General features: G+C 37.7%; 1 protein-coding gene across 1 annotated transcript; it reads left to right on the forward strand.

The window, feature by feature from the left end:
• Positions 1-7692: 7692 nt before the first annotated feature.
• On the forward strand, positions 7693-13299 carry RMI2 (RecQ mediated genome instability 2). The gene is made up of 2 exons (XM_074280565.1): positions 7693-8068; positions 11405-13299. Exons 1-2 carry the CDS (start codon positions 7756-7758, stop codon positions 11551-11553), a joined length of 462 nt encoding a protein of 153 aa, XP_074136666.1. The 5' UTR covers positions 7693-7755; the 3' UTR covers positions 11554-13299.
• The last annotated feature ends 845 nt before the right edge of the window (positions 13300-14144 follow it).

Raw genomic sequence — 14144 nt, forward strand, 5'->3', positions numbered from 1 at the left:
ACTGTGCACTGTGAATAAACAAGCAGACAGTGCCAGAAGCTTGGCCAATACAAAATTCCACCCCTCAATTCCTTAAATCCTATCTCCATTCCTCTTACCTCTTATTACATCTGAGTCTGAAGGAAAGAAGGAAGGAAGGAAGAGAATTCCTAGACTATAAACTACAGATCTAACTGGCCTCATACAGACCAGCCCTCTGGGTCTATTCTCAGATCAAGGCCTTCAAAGTGTTACCTTAGTGTTATCTACATAAATTCTCCATCTAGGTCAGCCTCATTAGTCTGCAAAGCAGCAGTACCAACACCTACCTGAAACATCAGGCCTGAAGCTGTTCAAGCAAAAAAAGTCATAGCTCCTGACATTTGTGGCAAATAATTAACAACCAGTTCTCGTAGTGAGCAAGATGCATTTTTAAGTTTAATCTGCATTAATAATGTTTTCTCCATCACTTTCTTAAGTCTAGACAATCAGCAAAACAATCAACCAAGCCCCAGTTTGTAATATTTGCTGAAGTGTAAATGTTCACACTGAAAATTTGACTACTGGCTCTCAAATATGAGCAGCCTCAAACCTCCACGTACCCCATTCCAAAAAATCAGATTTGGCAAAAGGATGACATTATATTTCATATTAAGAAGATAAATTTGCAAGGAAATCTGTGAAGTTCTAGAGGTAAGAAAAGTGTGGTAGATACTAAGTGAAAATAAATAACAAAAGGAAGAAAGTGATTTTGCCATTGGAGTATTCTATAGCCAACCTGGGCAGCAAAAGGAAACAGATAAGGATTTAAGGAAAAGATCATAAATCTAGCATGGAAATTTAATCTAGCAGTGATGGGGGACTTCAATTATCTAGACATCTGCTGGTGCCTTCTTTGTCAAAAGCAAAGCAGCTAATATTTCTTAATTTGTCTTAATAATTTCATCCCTCAAAGATTGGAGAAATGAATAAAAGGAAATATTATTCTTATCTGATTCTCTCCAACAAGGAAGAATTGGTTGCTGGGGTGAAAATAAGGGGAACTTTGTAGAGAAGAATTCCATATAAGAGGTTGAGAAATGCTTATTTTTGTTTCCCTTGTTATAAAGGAGACTCCCTAAGTGACCACATATTGACTTTGAAAACCACAAATTAGCATTATGTTGTATTGTGTTTTTATTTATTTTGCTAAACATTTCCCAATTACACTTTAATCTGATTCTCCTGCAAAACTCCTAAGAGCAGACCATTAGTTGATCAGCTCAGTTAAGAGACCAATGGGAATTTCACTGTGAACTTTTCATTTTACTTAGATTAAAACTACCCATGTGTAACCCCAATCCCAAAGACCTTGAGCCTGGGGTTACACATTCATAGAAAAAATTGAAATTAAACCATCATGTTGTGCTGCTTGCCACCAACTTGATCTTTTACAATAGGAAGGATCAGAAATTGGTCAAGTTCCATTGTTACCCTAACAATTGTGATGCTGAATGTTTTTGCTGGAATATTGACAAGCTCTCTATGGTTCTTAGAGATTAGATGATTTTCTACTGTACAACTCCATCTCTTTCGCAGTGGCTGTACCAATTTGCTCATCTAAGAGGTATGGGAATTATGGAGATACCCAAGCATAACTGCCTCTCAAGCTCCAATCCTATTTGTGAAACCCTCACTCTTCCTTGAACTCTTGATCCTTGGTCATATCACCTTGACAGAAATGGAATCATGGAAACTGACCATGTTTAACTATAAAAGGTTTATACTTTGCATAGAAACAATAAAACACTAACATCAGTAAAGAAACATTCATTAAACACCTACTATGTGCCATGCATTGTGCTAAGCCCTGGAGATCCAGAGGTAAAAGACAGTCAGTGTTTTCAAGGAGCTCACAGAAATCTAGTGGGAGAGACAATGTGCAAACTTTATATAGGATATACATATATATATATATATATATATATGTATATACAATATATATATATATATTTAATTTTGAAGGTGATAATCACTAGAGTTTGAGAGTGTGTGTGTGTGACCATGATCAGACCTGAGCTTTAGAAAACTCACTACCCTGTAGCAGCACCTTCATAATTTCTCCTATGTTCAGGTATTCCCAAGAAAAACAAAAGTTGTTCTAAAGCCAGGAGTTAAGAGAAAACACAATTTGGTTATTCAGTTTTCTATGGCCAATCCTCTTACAAACAGGCATCTGGTGATAACTGGGAAACAGACTACCCTCTCAGATAATACATCATAAATAATGAGCTAATAATATTTTTAAAAATTTAAAGCATGAAAAAAGTGTAAAAAAGGAAATTATATTTCACAAATGTAGATAAGGATTAATTTTTAATACAGCTATTTTATTCTTAATAGTATTTTATTTTCCCAAATACATGTAAAGATAGTTTTCAACATTTGTTTATGTAAGATTTTGTATTCCAATTTTTTTCTCTCTCCTTCTCATACCACTCCCCTACCCAAGACAGCAAATAATCTGATAAAGGTTATACCTGCACAATCCTTTTAAACATATTTCCATATTTGTCATGTTGTGTAAGTAAAATCAGATCAAAAGGAAAAAAAAAACAAGAAGGAAAAAAGGAAACAAATAACAACAACAAAAATAAGGTGAAATAGTATGCTATAATACTATATAAATACTATATATTAGTCTCCATAGTTCTCTCTCTGGATGCAGATGAAACTGTCCATCCTACCTACATCTATTGGAACTATCTTGGATCAGTTCCCTGCTGAGAAGAGCTAAGTTTATTATACTTGATTATCATATAATTTTTGTTGTTACTGTGTACAATATTCCCCTGGTTCTGCTCACTTCTCTCAGTAGCAGTTCATATAAGTCTTTCCAGACTTTTCTGAAATCATCTGGCTCATCAATTCATATAGAACAATAACATTCCATTACCTTCATATATTAGAACTTATTCAGCCATTCCCCAATTGATGGGCATCCCTTCGATTTCTGATTCCTTGCCAGTACAAAAAGGGTTGCTACAAACATTTTTCCATATGCAGGTCCTTTCATAAGGGATAAATTCCTAACATGTTTTAGCTTAAAAGAGATAATATGAAAAAAGATATAGTAATTTAATTATATAAGAAACTGTCTCCCACACTAAATATATATATACACATATGCATACATACCTACATATATATGTATAATTAGATACTACCATCTCCCAAAGCTATTACCTTCTTTGCATGCACAGGAAACCAGAAAACTGTAGATACCTACTATCTCCATTTCTTCTTTTCTTACTCTAAAGAGTAATCAATAAAAAAAATAAAGTGAGAATTTGCATATACAAGGATAGAAAAAAAAGACTGTACATGAATCAGGTAATTTCTATATTAATTTTACTTTTCCTTTTAAGAATATAATAAATTCAACACATAGCTTTCAAAGCTGTCCTGCTTATCAGAATTTCTTTCTGGCCTGCCTTCTGTACTCTTCTACAAAGTTTTTGTTTATTTTTTTTTTGTGAGACAATCAGGGTTAAGTGACTTGTCCAGAGGCACACTTTTGAACTCAGGTTCTCCTAAATCCAGGGCCTGTATATCTCTGCCTACTTCACCACTTATCTGCCCCTCCCCATAAACTTTTAAGAAAATCTTCTATTAGCCTTTTTTCTTTTCCTTTTCTTTCTTTTTTTCTTTACTATTATATTATCCCTATTGAAATTTTTTAAAAATTTAAACATCATGCATAGTCCAGCAAAAGAAAACCCCTGATTAGCTGTATCAAAAGATGCATGTCTCCTTCCACATATTGAGTCTATAACTTCAGGTTATAAGTACCATATTTTGCCATTGGTCCTTTGGAATCAGTTGGTCACAAAATCTATTATTGTGTAAGTTGTTCTCTAGGTTCTATTCACTTGAATCTGCTTTTAGTTTATCCAAATCAAGTTTCTCTGAACCCATTTACTTTGTCATCCCTTTGGTGCAATAATATTCCATTATATTCATGATATGTAATTGTTTAGTTATTCCCCATTTCCAATTCTTTGCTATTACCAAAAAAAGAACTGCTATACATATTTTTTTAAACATGTATATTGTTTTCCTCTTTCTTTTATCTGATTGCCCTTGTAATAGTTATCAGTGGGTAGATACATGGTTCTATGACTTTTTGTACAGTCTCAAGCATTTTTCCAGAATGCTTTAGAACAATTCACAGATCCACCAACAATGCATTGGTCAGTCCTTTTTTTGTGCAGCCTCTTCCAAGGACTGTTATTTTTCATTTTTGTCATCCTTATCAAACTAATAAATGTTAATAATTAATATTAATTAAATATTAGTAATTATAATAAACTAATAAATAGTAACATCTAATAAAACACTTCTAATAAGCATAGTCAAGCAAAGTGAATTCCCATATTTGCCATGTCTAAAAATGTATGTCTTGTTCAAAAAGTGAACAGCATTCTTCATCAGACTTCTGTAATTATGATTGATCTGAGTCCTTAGAACTTCCAGAATTGTTCATTTTTACAATACTAATATTATGGTGTAAATTGTTCTGGTTCTAATCACCTATATCTGCCTCAGTCAATATGTATCTTCCCAGGTTTCCCTAAAACCATCTCCTTCATCATTTCTTAGATCACAGAGGTGTTCTTTTGTATTCATATACTGTAATTTGTTTAGCTCTTCTCTAATGGATGGACAATCCTTTAGTTTATATTTATATTTCTTTGCAATTTTTTTCACGCCTAGATCCTTATCCTATTTCTTTGATCTCTTTAAAGCATAGCTCAAATACTTGGATTGCTGGATCAAAGGATAGGCAAAGTTTAATAATTTTATGGACATAATTCCCAATTATCTAGAATGGCTATACTGTGCTCTTAAGTCTAGTAGTCTTTTCTCAATCTTCATCCTTTTTGAACTTTGCAGGATTGGACACATTGATCACCCTCTCCTCCTGAATATTTTCATCTCTTTGGATTTTCATGATGCTTGATTTTTTTCCTCTCTAACCACTCACTCTTTCCTAGTCTTCTTTGCTGTCTGATCATTCATGTGCCTCATAACTAAAAGGAAAAACCAAGGCTTTATCCTGTGGACCATCTTCTATTGTCTCCCTACATTCTTTTACTTAGTAACCACATTAGCTCCCATGGGTTTATCATTTCTATCCAGATGATAATACACACACACACATATATATATGTATATCTATATGTATATCTATTATGTATATATATATATATATATATATAATTATTATCTCTATGCAAATATCTATCATCATTTTAGCTTCTCCAACTGTTTATTAGAAATCTTTTAGGCATCTCAAATTCAATTTCTCAGAAGTTGAATTAACTAAACATTGAACCCTAACTCATTAGTAATCATGTTAGAAACTCCAGTTGTTTCTACCATCACTCCTAGAAGCCGCGGGGGAATTATAGCCATCCATCCTTTGAAAACGAGGCCCACAAATGTGAGTGGGGGTTGGGAAGTAATCCCAGAGGTACTATACATACTTTTCCTGGTTCACTAGTAAGAGCTCTTTCCCCCACCGGTCTCCTTCTCCATCTTCATTTTTATTAGTAGTATGTATGGAGAGGTGATTGAAGTTCTATTAGACATAAATAAAAAACAAGAGATATATTTTAGACCAAAATCAAAAGGTAATTATGATGTAACTGAGTGAGATAGACAGGTGAAGCTTTCTCAAGTCTATGAGACCAGGCCTAAGTTGCGTGATTCCCGGAGGTCAGCAGAGCTGGAAGATCAGGTCTTGGGCCCAGTTTGCAGGAAGTCACATGATCCCTAGGCCTAGAGGTCTCTAAAGGCCAAGACCCTAGGTCAGTGACTGGAAGTGATGTGACTTACAGAAAGCAGACGTCATTGGGGATTGTTGGTCAATGAGGGTTACTTTTTTTTTTTTTTTTAATTTTATAACTTTTTTTTTTTTTTTTTTGGTGACAGTACATATGCGTAGGTAATTTTTTACAACATTATCCCTTGTACTCTTTCTGTTCCGAATTTTCCCCTCCTTCCCTCCACCTCCTCTCCTAGATGGCAGGCAGTCCCATACATGTGAGGGTTACTTTTTCTAGTCTATCCAATGAAAAGGATTGGGTCAGTTATACTGCTTCTGCCTTGTCCATTTGGGGGCACACGTTGAGAACTGAGATTTCTCCCAGGTGTGTGCCTGGGCCTCTCCCTCCTGGGACTAAATAAATGCTTTCTCTTTGTACCTGAAGATGTCTGTGATTAGTTAAGATGGGAAAAGGGGGCCTAGCATCTGTCCCACACACAACCAAGCCCACCCTTGCCGGCTTTTTAATAGTGTGAATCCTTGGAATGATTTTTAACAGTGGATCTGACCAGAGTCAGGGAATAAACTTCTTGTGGTCCTATTCAGACTAAATGGTCTCAGACATTTAACACTTTCTAGCTGGGCAAGTCACTTAACCCCAGCCTCAGGAAAAAAAAAAAAAAAAAAAAAAAAAAAAACCTCTCCATTTCTGGCAGGAAATTAAGATCCTAAATTATAGAAACAGGAAGAAATTTTAAAGATCCTCTAATCCAGTGCACCTTCATTTTAAAACAAAACTGAACTCCAGAGAAGGAAAGATTGCCCTCTATAAATGAGCTTTGCTATTTCCCAATATTAAAGCATGGTGCAAACTTTAAAGTTTGTTAACTTAATATTTCCCAATAATATTATAGTAATATTTTATTGGGAAACAATAGTTGTTAATATTTATCTAGCATTTTAAAGCTTGGATCTCCACCCTGCTACTTAAGAGGAGATAATATATGTAAAACATTTTACAGCCCTTAAAGTAGTATGTAAATGTTAGACACGATTATTTCCTGTTCGCAAACTATTATGTAAATATCATGCAAATTTTATTATCATGCAAATTTTAAAGCATATGCTAACAATAAGTATTTTTTTCTGATAACATAGTAGTACACTTATAGAAATGCTTTATTTCCTAATAATGTTGAGTTAATTATAGCTAACAATACTTTGCCTAATATTGAGAAATAATAGCTAATATGGGTATAAGGCTTTGCGATCTGGAAGCATTTTATATGTTTTTTTTTTTCTTTTCTGAGGCTGGGTTTAAGTGACTTGCCCAGGGTCACACAGCTAGGAAGTGTCTGAGGCCGTATTTGAACTCGGCTCCTCCTGACTTCAGGGCTGCTGCTCTATCCACTGCGCCCCCTAGCTGCCCCGGAAGCGTTTTTTACGGAGTCTAAGTTCCCTGAGGACGGGGACTGTTCCTTCTGGTATCCCCAGCGCTTAGTCAGCCTGACACACAGTAAGAACTTAATAAATGGATATGGAATTGAGTTGAATATCTCCTTTGAGGGGTAAGGAAAGGAATTTAATTTTCGGAGGAATCCCGTGATCTCTGCATGGAACTAAAGCTCTCAGTTGTCAGTAAGAAGATGATGATGAAGTGCTCGGGCGCTTTGGAGCTTTCCTGTTTTTTGGTTTGGGAAGTTTAGGGCTAATGGCTGTACCTGCTCTCAGGGGAGGTTAGAGCAAGGGGAACGCTTAGTGCCGGGACCCAGCCCACCAGCCCTCGAACCTTCTAGGTTATTCTTTCAATAAGCCGGCGCACAAGCCCCAGAAGTCCCCGCCTCCTCCAAAGAACGCCCCCCGGCCCTCTTCATTGGCGGTCCCCGCCCGCGCGCTCCTGATTGGCGGAGCCTTGTGCCATTGGCGCCGTCCATCAAAGTGGCGGGAGAGCGAGGTTTGTTTGGGCCATGGCGTCGGACGCTGTCTCGGTGGATTCGAGCCGGGGCCGGAGCGGTCTCTCGGTGCGTCTCCCCACGGCGCCCCCGCTGAAGCTGCTGGCCGGCCAGCTGCGGCACTGCGCCAGAGGCGGTCCGGGGGCCTGGCACTTGGCCCGGGAGCCGGCCGGCAGAGCTCCGCTGGAGCTGGCGGCCGTGTGGATGCAGGGCCGAGTGCTGGAGGCGGCGGAACAGGGGAGTTGGGCCCGCCTTCGAGACTCGAGTGGCTCCTTCACGGTGCGGGGCCTAGAGCGCGTGCCCCAGGGGAAGCCCTGTCTGGCTCCAGGTAACCCTCCCTGCACCCCTAGCCCCGCCCCTCCTAACGTTGGCCACGCCCCTTCTATCTGTTCCGGAGCCCAGCTTTACCGGGTGAGCGTCAGACTAGGCACGTGGAGCCCGGACCTACAGACCAACCACAGCTGGAAAGGCCCGGGTTCGAATCCAGCCACCGACATTATTGCTGAGAAACTCCAGCAATTTACTTAAGCTCTTAGAACCCCAGCTAACTTTTCTGCAGAATTAAGGAATTGGATTTAGAGAGATTCCCTTCTAGTGGCCAATTTATACACCTATAATCGAAATTTGTAAGCTTTAGGGCGGAGTTACGGAGGCTTACGGCTTAACCTTGCTTCGGGGCTTTCTTTGCCGTGTGGCCCTGGACTAATCGCCTAACCTCTCTGAATTTTAGATTCTGTATCAATAAAATGAGAATAAGTGATGCCTCCACAACCCCTACCCGGCCAAACTCACGAACCTCCGTAGTTCACGCGGGAAGCCTGGATTCTAACTCAGACTTTTGACAGTTGTGTGGCGCGGCAGGTTGTGAGATTCTGGGAGATCTTACATGCAAAAGTGCTTGTTTAACATGTCAGATATTGTTTTAATAAGGCGGAAGGGAATTTCAAGGTCATCCCTGGATGCGGTGGGAAGGAATGCTCCATCCGAATCCCAGAGGAGCTCAGCTCCATCCCAGAGCGGTCATTGTGGGACCTTGGCAAGGGCACTCCGGGCCCAATTTTCCGAGGGACCTGTGAGGTCCTTTTCAAATCTTCTATGGGTGATCCTGTGGCTTGTCTGAGCCTGTTCCTTCCAGGCTTAAATCAGTGAGCCCTATCATTTTACCAGAAAGAAAGCAATGCAGAAGGGAAGTCAAATGCAACAGAAATGGAACTAGAATCCTATTCTCTCGAATCTTCTTTCCCTTCCCTCAGGCTGTTCGCGAGATTTAAAACCAAAAAGGCTTTTTTTTTTTTTTTTTTTTTTTTTAATGGTACATAAATAGGAATTCTTTCAAAAAGCTAAGACTACAAATTATTTTATGCAAATTGCTTGCTCATGGGGAGGGCAGAAAAAGAGAAAATTTTGGAATACAAAGTTTTGCAAAGGTGCATGTTGAAAACTTTGCATGTATTTGAGAAAATAAAGTACTATTAAAAATAAAGGAAAAGAAAAAAAAAAAACACCTGTCAGATAGATCAACAAGCAGATTGTGGATCATTCATCATTCAACAAGTTTAGAATCTTAGACTTGGTCATTCGGTAATGTGGTTGATTTTTAATAGGTAATACTCTTAAAGCTAGTCTTTATTTTACAGAACAAAATAAGCTTTTTCTCAGATTTATTTTTGTTTTCTAAGTACTTGATTTTCCTCTGATACATTTTTAAAATACTCATGGGAATCAGGATTTCAACAGCAAATAGACAAAGTGAAAAACAAACCAAAAATAATTAAAAAAAAAAAAACAGGTCTTCAAAATAATACCCTTGTAATAACACCTGGCAACTGCAAAGCATAAAGAGCTTATTAAAGGAGTACAAATCTTGACTATCCTCTTTCATGAGAGACTTGAATGTTTTTTGAGTTTGCATGTAATCTATTTGAGAGTGACTGCTCTTGACTGCTTGTAAATAATTATTCTTGCTCCCCAGAGCCAGGGAAATTTACAGCCATCTTCAGTCCCCAGCAGTTTTCCATTTGGACTCTTTCGATCTTATCTAGAAACTTGCAGCTAGCTCTTTGTTTAGGTCTCCCATCTATTTTTGAGGCAGCCTGGTGTCAAAGTGAATAGAGTACCAGCCCTTGAGTTGGGAAAACTCATTTTCATGGGTTCAAATCTGGCCCCAGATATTTCCTAGCAGTGTGATCCTGGGCAAGTCACTATTTGCCTATGTTTCTTCATCTGTAAAATAAGCGGGAAAAGAAAATGGCAAAGGAAATCCAATATTTTACCAAGAAAATCCCAAATAGAGTTGGATATGACTAAAAATGACTGAACAACAGCCATTTGTTTACATCACTTGTGCACATCCCTGTTTACACCCTGCACACTTTGTTCACATCCCTGGTGCAGCTGGCACCTCTTGAGAGTACCTGAGCCTGCTTTCAGTGTCTTTGTCAAGCTATTAGTGGAGAACTTCTATCTTCTTGTTTGACTTCTCTCTTTTCTGGGTCATCAGTCAATCTACCTTGCAACTCCAGATCATGCAAAGGGTATGGCAGATGTAGATTTAGAATTTGTGTTGGCCCGTGGGAGACTAGGGTGTTGTTGCCTAAGTGGAAACCCTACCACATGTGGTGGGGGGAAGAAAAGAGAACCTGTGACTAAATCTCCCTGGTTTCTTTGGGTCATAGCCTTGGGGACAAAAATATAAATCAATTCTGGAGGATGGAGATAATGTGATAAGGAAAAAAAAAACCAAACTCTATGGCATGTATCAAGGCCTGGCAGCTTGCCGGTCCTTCATGCTGTTTGGGGTTTTTTACACAATTGAGTTGTATGTGGTTTAGACCAGCCAAGTTTTGCTTTCAAGGAGGACCACTTCTCTGAGGAATTGGGAAGAGGATAGTGGTTAATATGTCATTAGATCATTAATATGGCAGACTGCCCTCTTGTTGATTTATTTTAGTTTGCCCAGTGAGTGGTCTGGGATTAAGTGGAAGGTGGCAGGATATCAGTTTTGTGCAATTTGGACCAGAATGGTGCTGTCTGCCAAGCTTTTTTTGGCACCGTCAAAGGAAAATTGGATTTGTTCTCTGTGGATCCGTCAGAAAAGTTTACCCTACCCCTGCAAAGATGAAGATTGTCCCATCTGCAGAGAGCACGGGTCAGTTCTTTTCTTCTAGAGCTATTCCATGGCTATCAATAAGAGAGCATTATATTAGATGACAGAGATTTTCTTGTACTTTCCTAAAATCCCATCTAATTCTAACATACACCTTAACAGGAAAAGTCTTTTTCAGCACAAGTCATTATTTACATGAGGATTGACTGCTATGGTTTTGTTTTGAACTTGGAACTAAAAATGCTGACATTGTCTAGCAGTATTTGCTTTCTAAGGCTCCTCTCCACTCATCTTCTTCCTAATAATAATAGCCAGCATTTGTATAGTGCTTTTAAGTTTGCAAAGTGCTTTATACATCTTATATTACTTCATTTCTTTGATTACCCAGTGCTTTGGAATTTTGATCTTTAATATTTCTTCATCTTTTTTTCCTGTTTGGTACTAAGTATTTACTTTGTCACTCTAGGGTAATGATTCTCTTTGAAGAATCAGAACTTGTTTTGCTTTAAAATTTAATTGACTTATTCAGTAACTATATTTATTTATTTATTGTCCTAGGAAAATATGTGATGGTGATGGGAGTCATTCAGACCTGCAACCCTGAACCTTGTCTTCAAGCTGTGAAGATGACAGATCTTTCAGAAAACCCAATACATGAAAGCATGTGGGAACTGGAAGTAGAAGATTTGCACAGGAACATTCCCTAAGGGCATTTTAATATAACTTAAGGAAACTGGATTTATGAGTGTATTTTGGTTCTTGCACCTTTGGGATCTCGTGAGCCTAATTATATTTGCTAGTTTATGTTTCTCAAAAGTTCCTAGAACACTTGGAGTGAATTGGCCAGATAATTGGTTTACAGACACAGTGAGAATTTAGGACATTTTCATGCTGTGGCTATTTCACCATATTCAACTCCAGGAGAAGCATCCTTTCCCCCTGCTGAGAATGATGTTGTTGATGATGGAAAGCAGATGCTTGCTATGCTTTTTTGTTTTTGTTTTATTTTAAAAGCACATGAAAACCTCACACTGCATTTCCCAAATATTACAAGTGATGGTATTTTTCCATTACTGCAGCTACCCTGTTTTAGAATGCGGAATTTGAATCCCAGTCATTGGCTATGGTGATTAAAATGTGGTTATGGTCAGGAAAACAGACTGTGTAAAAGAAATGACATCATGGCTCCGTTTATTCTCCATCAACGACTTCCAGATCCAGTTTGCAAGTCAAATGACATTTTTATAACTGCAGGGCACAAACTGCTGTCTGCAAAATACAGCTGTCTTTCCTCTTCAAACACCACTCAACCACTGAAGCTTAGCTTTCCCTTAGATAGGGGCATTTCTTTCTTAAGAGATATTGTTGAAAAGCTTGATGAAAGGTTCTATAAAGAAGAGAGCTAACTTCAAAATAGATACATGTATGTATTCAAGACTTAACTGAACTATAGCTTCTTTGTAACTCTGGACAAGAATACTTGAGGCAGCAGTGTGTTCACTCTGACTTCTTATTCCATAAAATAAGAACAGGGCAGTTTTATTATGTAAATTTTGAGTATGTGTTTGTGTCTCCATTTTCATGCCTCATTTTTTCTTTCCTTTTTAAAATATGTTTTTACTGGAACTTTTTGTTTTCATGTTGCCTAAATTTCCCCTACATCTACACTTCCCTTCTCCCAGAGAGCCATCTGTATATGTAATTTTTTTCTTTAGATTATAAGTTCCAAGGGGATAGGGACTATATTTTATACATGATATAAAGGAATGAATGAATGGGAAAGCATTTATTAAACACTTAAAATATGTACTAAGTACTATGACAAGTGCCATTAATAGATTTCAATTTTCTATTGTCATCAGTGGAAATACTGAAATAGTTCCAGCTCTTACGGAACTCACGTGAGGAAATAGCATGTAAAAAAGTTTGAATCTTTCCATATGCTTTGTATCCAAAGTCCTAAGAATTAAAGAGTAATTTGTTTATAACTTTGAATGAATGGATGAATGGCAAGTACCTTTAGTCTTTAGGTTATGTTGTAAAAATATATGCAGGTGACAATAATGGGAGCTCTCAGGATGTAGAGGCAGAAGACGACCTTATGGTCCATCATCTCATTGAGAAGAATAGAGTTGTTGACTCTCAGCCAGGACCTATGAACAGTCATGAAGCTCTAGTCAAGAGGGAAGGCAAGGAGAGAAGGCTGTCTAGGATGGGTTCTGGCATGGAACCCATTAGCCTGGAGAGGGAGGAAGGAGAAAAGGAATGGAGGGGGAGGATACAGTTTTAATGTTTTGTGTGGGTTTGTTTTTTTTTTTTTTCTTTTTTAATTATAATTGTGACTTACATTTTAAGGTTTTACTTTGTGGGGTAGGAGATTGAAAAGCATTTATCTTATTTTTTGTGTTTTTCAGTTTGAAGACCTTTTAAAGTAAAAGATTTGTTTACATTTACCATTTGTCCTTAATCCCATCAGAATCTCATAATGATGCTGTCTTTGGCATTTGTTCTACAGGACTGTGTTATAAGTGAGACAGTGTTATTACAAAATCTTTCTGGTATTTCCAGTAGTAAACCCCTTGGATAAAGTTCATGTTAGGACCTGCCTTATTATATACTGGGTCCCTTTCTACAGAAAGTTGTATTTGGAGCCAGCTTGTCAATCTAGAAACTGGCTTTGGTTCTAGGGAGCAATGTAGCCTATAACATTTTGTTACTCAAATATAGCACATTTGGACTAATTTGTTCTTATTTAATTCATGTAAATAATTTTTCACTTATGCATCAGCATTCATCTTAGAAGAATGTTAATTGAGCTAATGGTATTGTCTGGTTGGGGAGGTGGACCTGGAGAAAGCAGAACATTGTATGTTTGTTAGTTCAGATTTCATGCTATTCTGTGCTTGAAGAATGAAGCCTCAGCACAAATTGAACTATTGTGGTTTTCTGTATATTAATAACTCTCACTGTTTTTGACTGGTGCTTCCTCCTATTGCAATAGTCAAATGAAAATGCAATTCCGGTATTTTGGTTTCATAATGCCAAATCAGAGTCAGATTAGCATTCAGCGCCAGGCTATGGTGAGCTTATGTACTAAGGTAGAAAAGCTTCCCTTTTAAAATTAGCTCTCCTCTAAAAACTGAGAATATGGAACTTAAGCCTTGACTTCACTTTCCTTGGAACTACTTTGCATAAGAAAAATAAATAAAACCCTAATATAGGTTTCTGAAAGGCTGATTTTGGATCACTGAGTTCCCGACTTCATTCTGCTGCAGTTTTATAAGCTGAGGTTTGACCA

Source organism: Sminthopsis crassicaudata, chromosome 1 (genome assembly GCF_048593235.1).
Source record: "Sminthopsis crassicaudata isolate SCR6 chromosome 1, ASM4859323v1, whole genome shotgun sequence".
Classification (NCBI taxonomy): domain Eukaryota; kingdom Metazoa; phylum Chordata; class Mammalia; order Dasyuromorphia; family Dasyuridae; genus Sminthopsis; species Sminthopsis crassicaudata.

What these genes read in the sequence shown, in the direction of transcription:
- RMI2 (XM_074280565.1), top strand. Translation starts at nt 7,756, where the DNA reads ATGGCGTCGGACGCTGTCTCGGTGGATTCGAGCCGGGGCCGGAGCGGT. An exon ending in GAAGCCCTGTCTGGCTCCAG is followed by an intron (nt 8,069 to 11,404) that starts GTAACCCTCCCT and finishes TTATTGTCCTAG; the next exon opens with GAAAATATGTGATGGTGATG.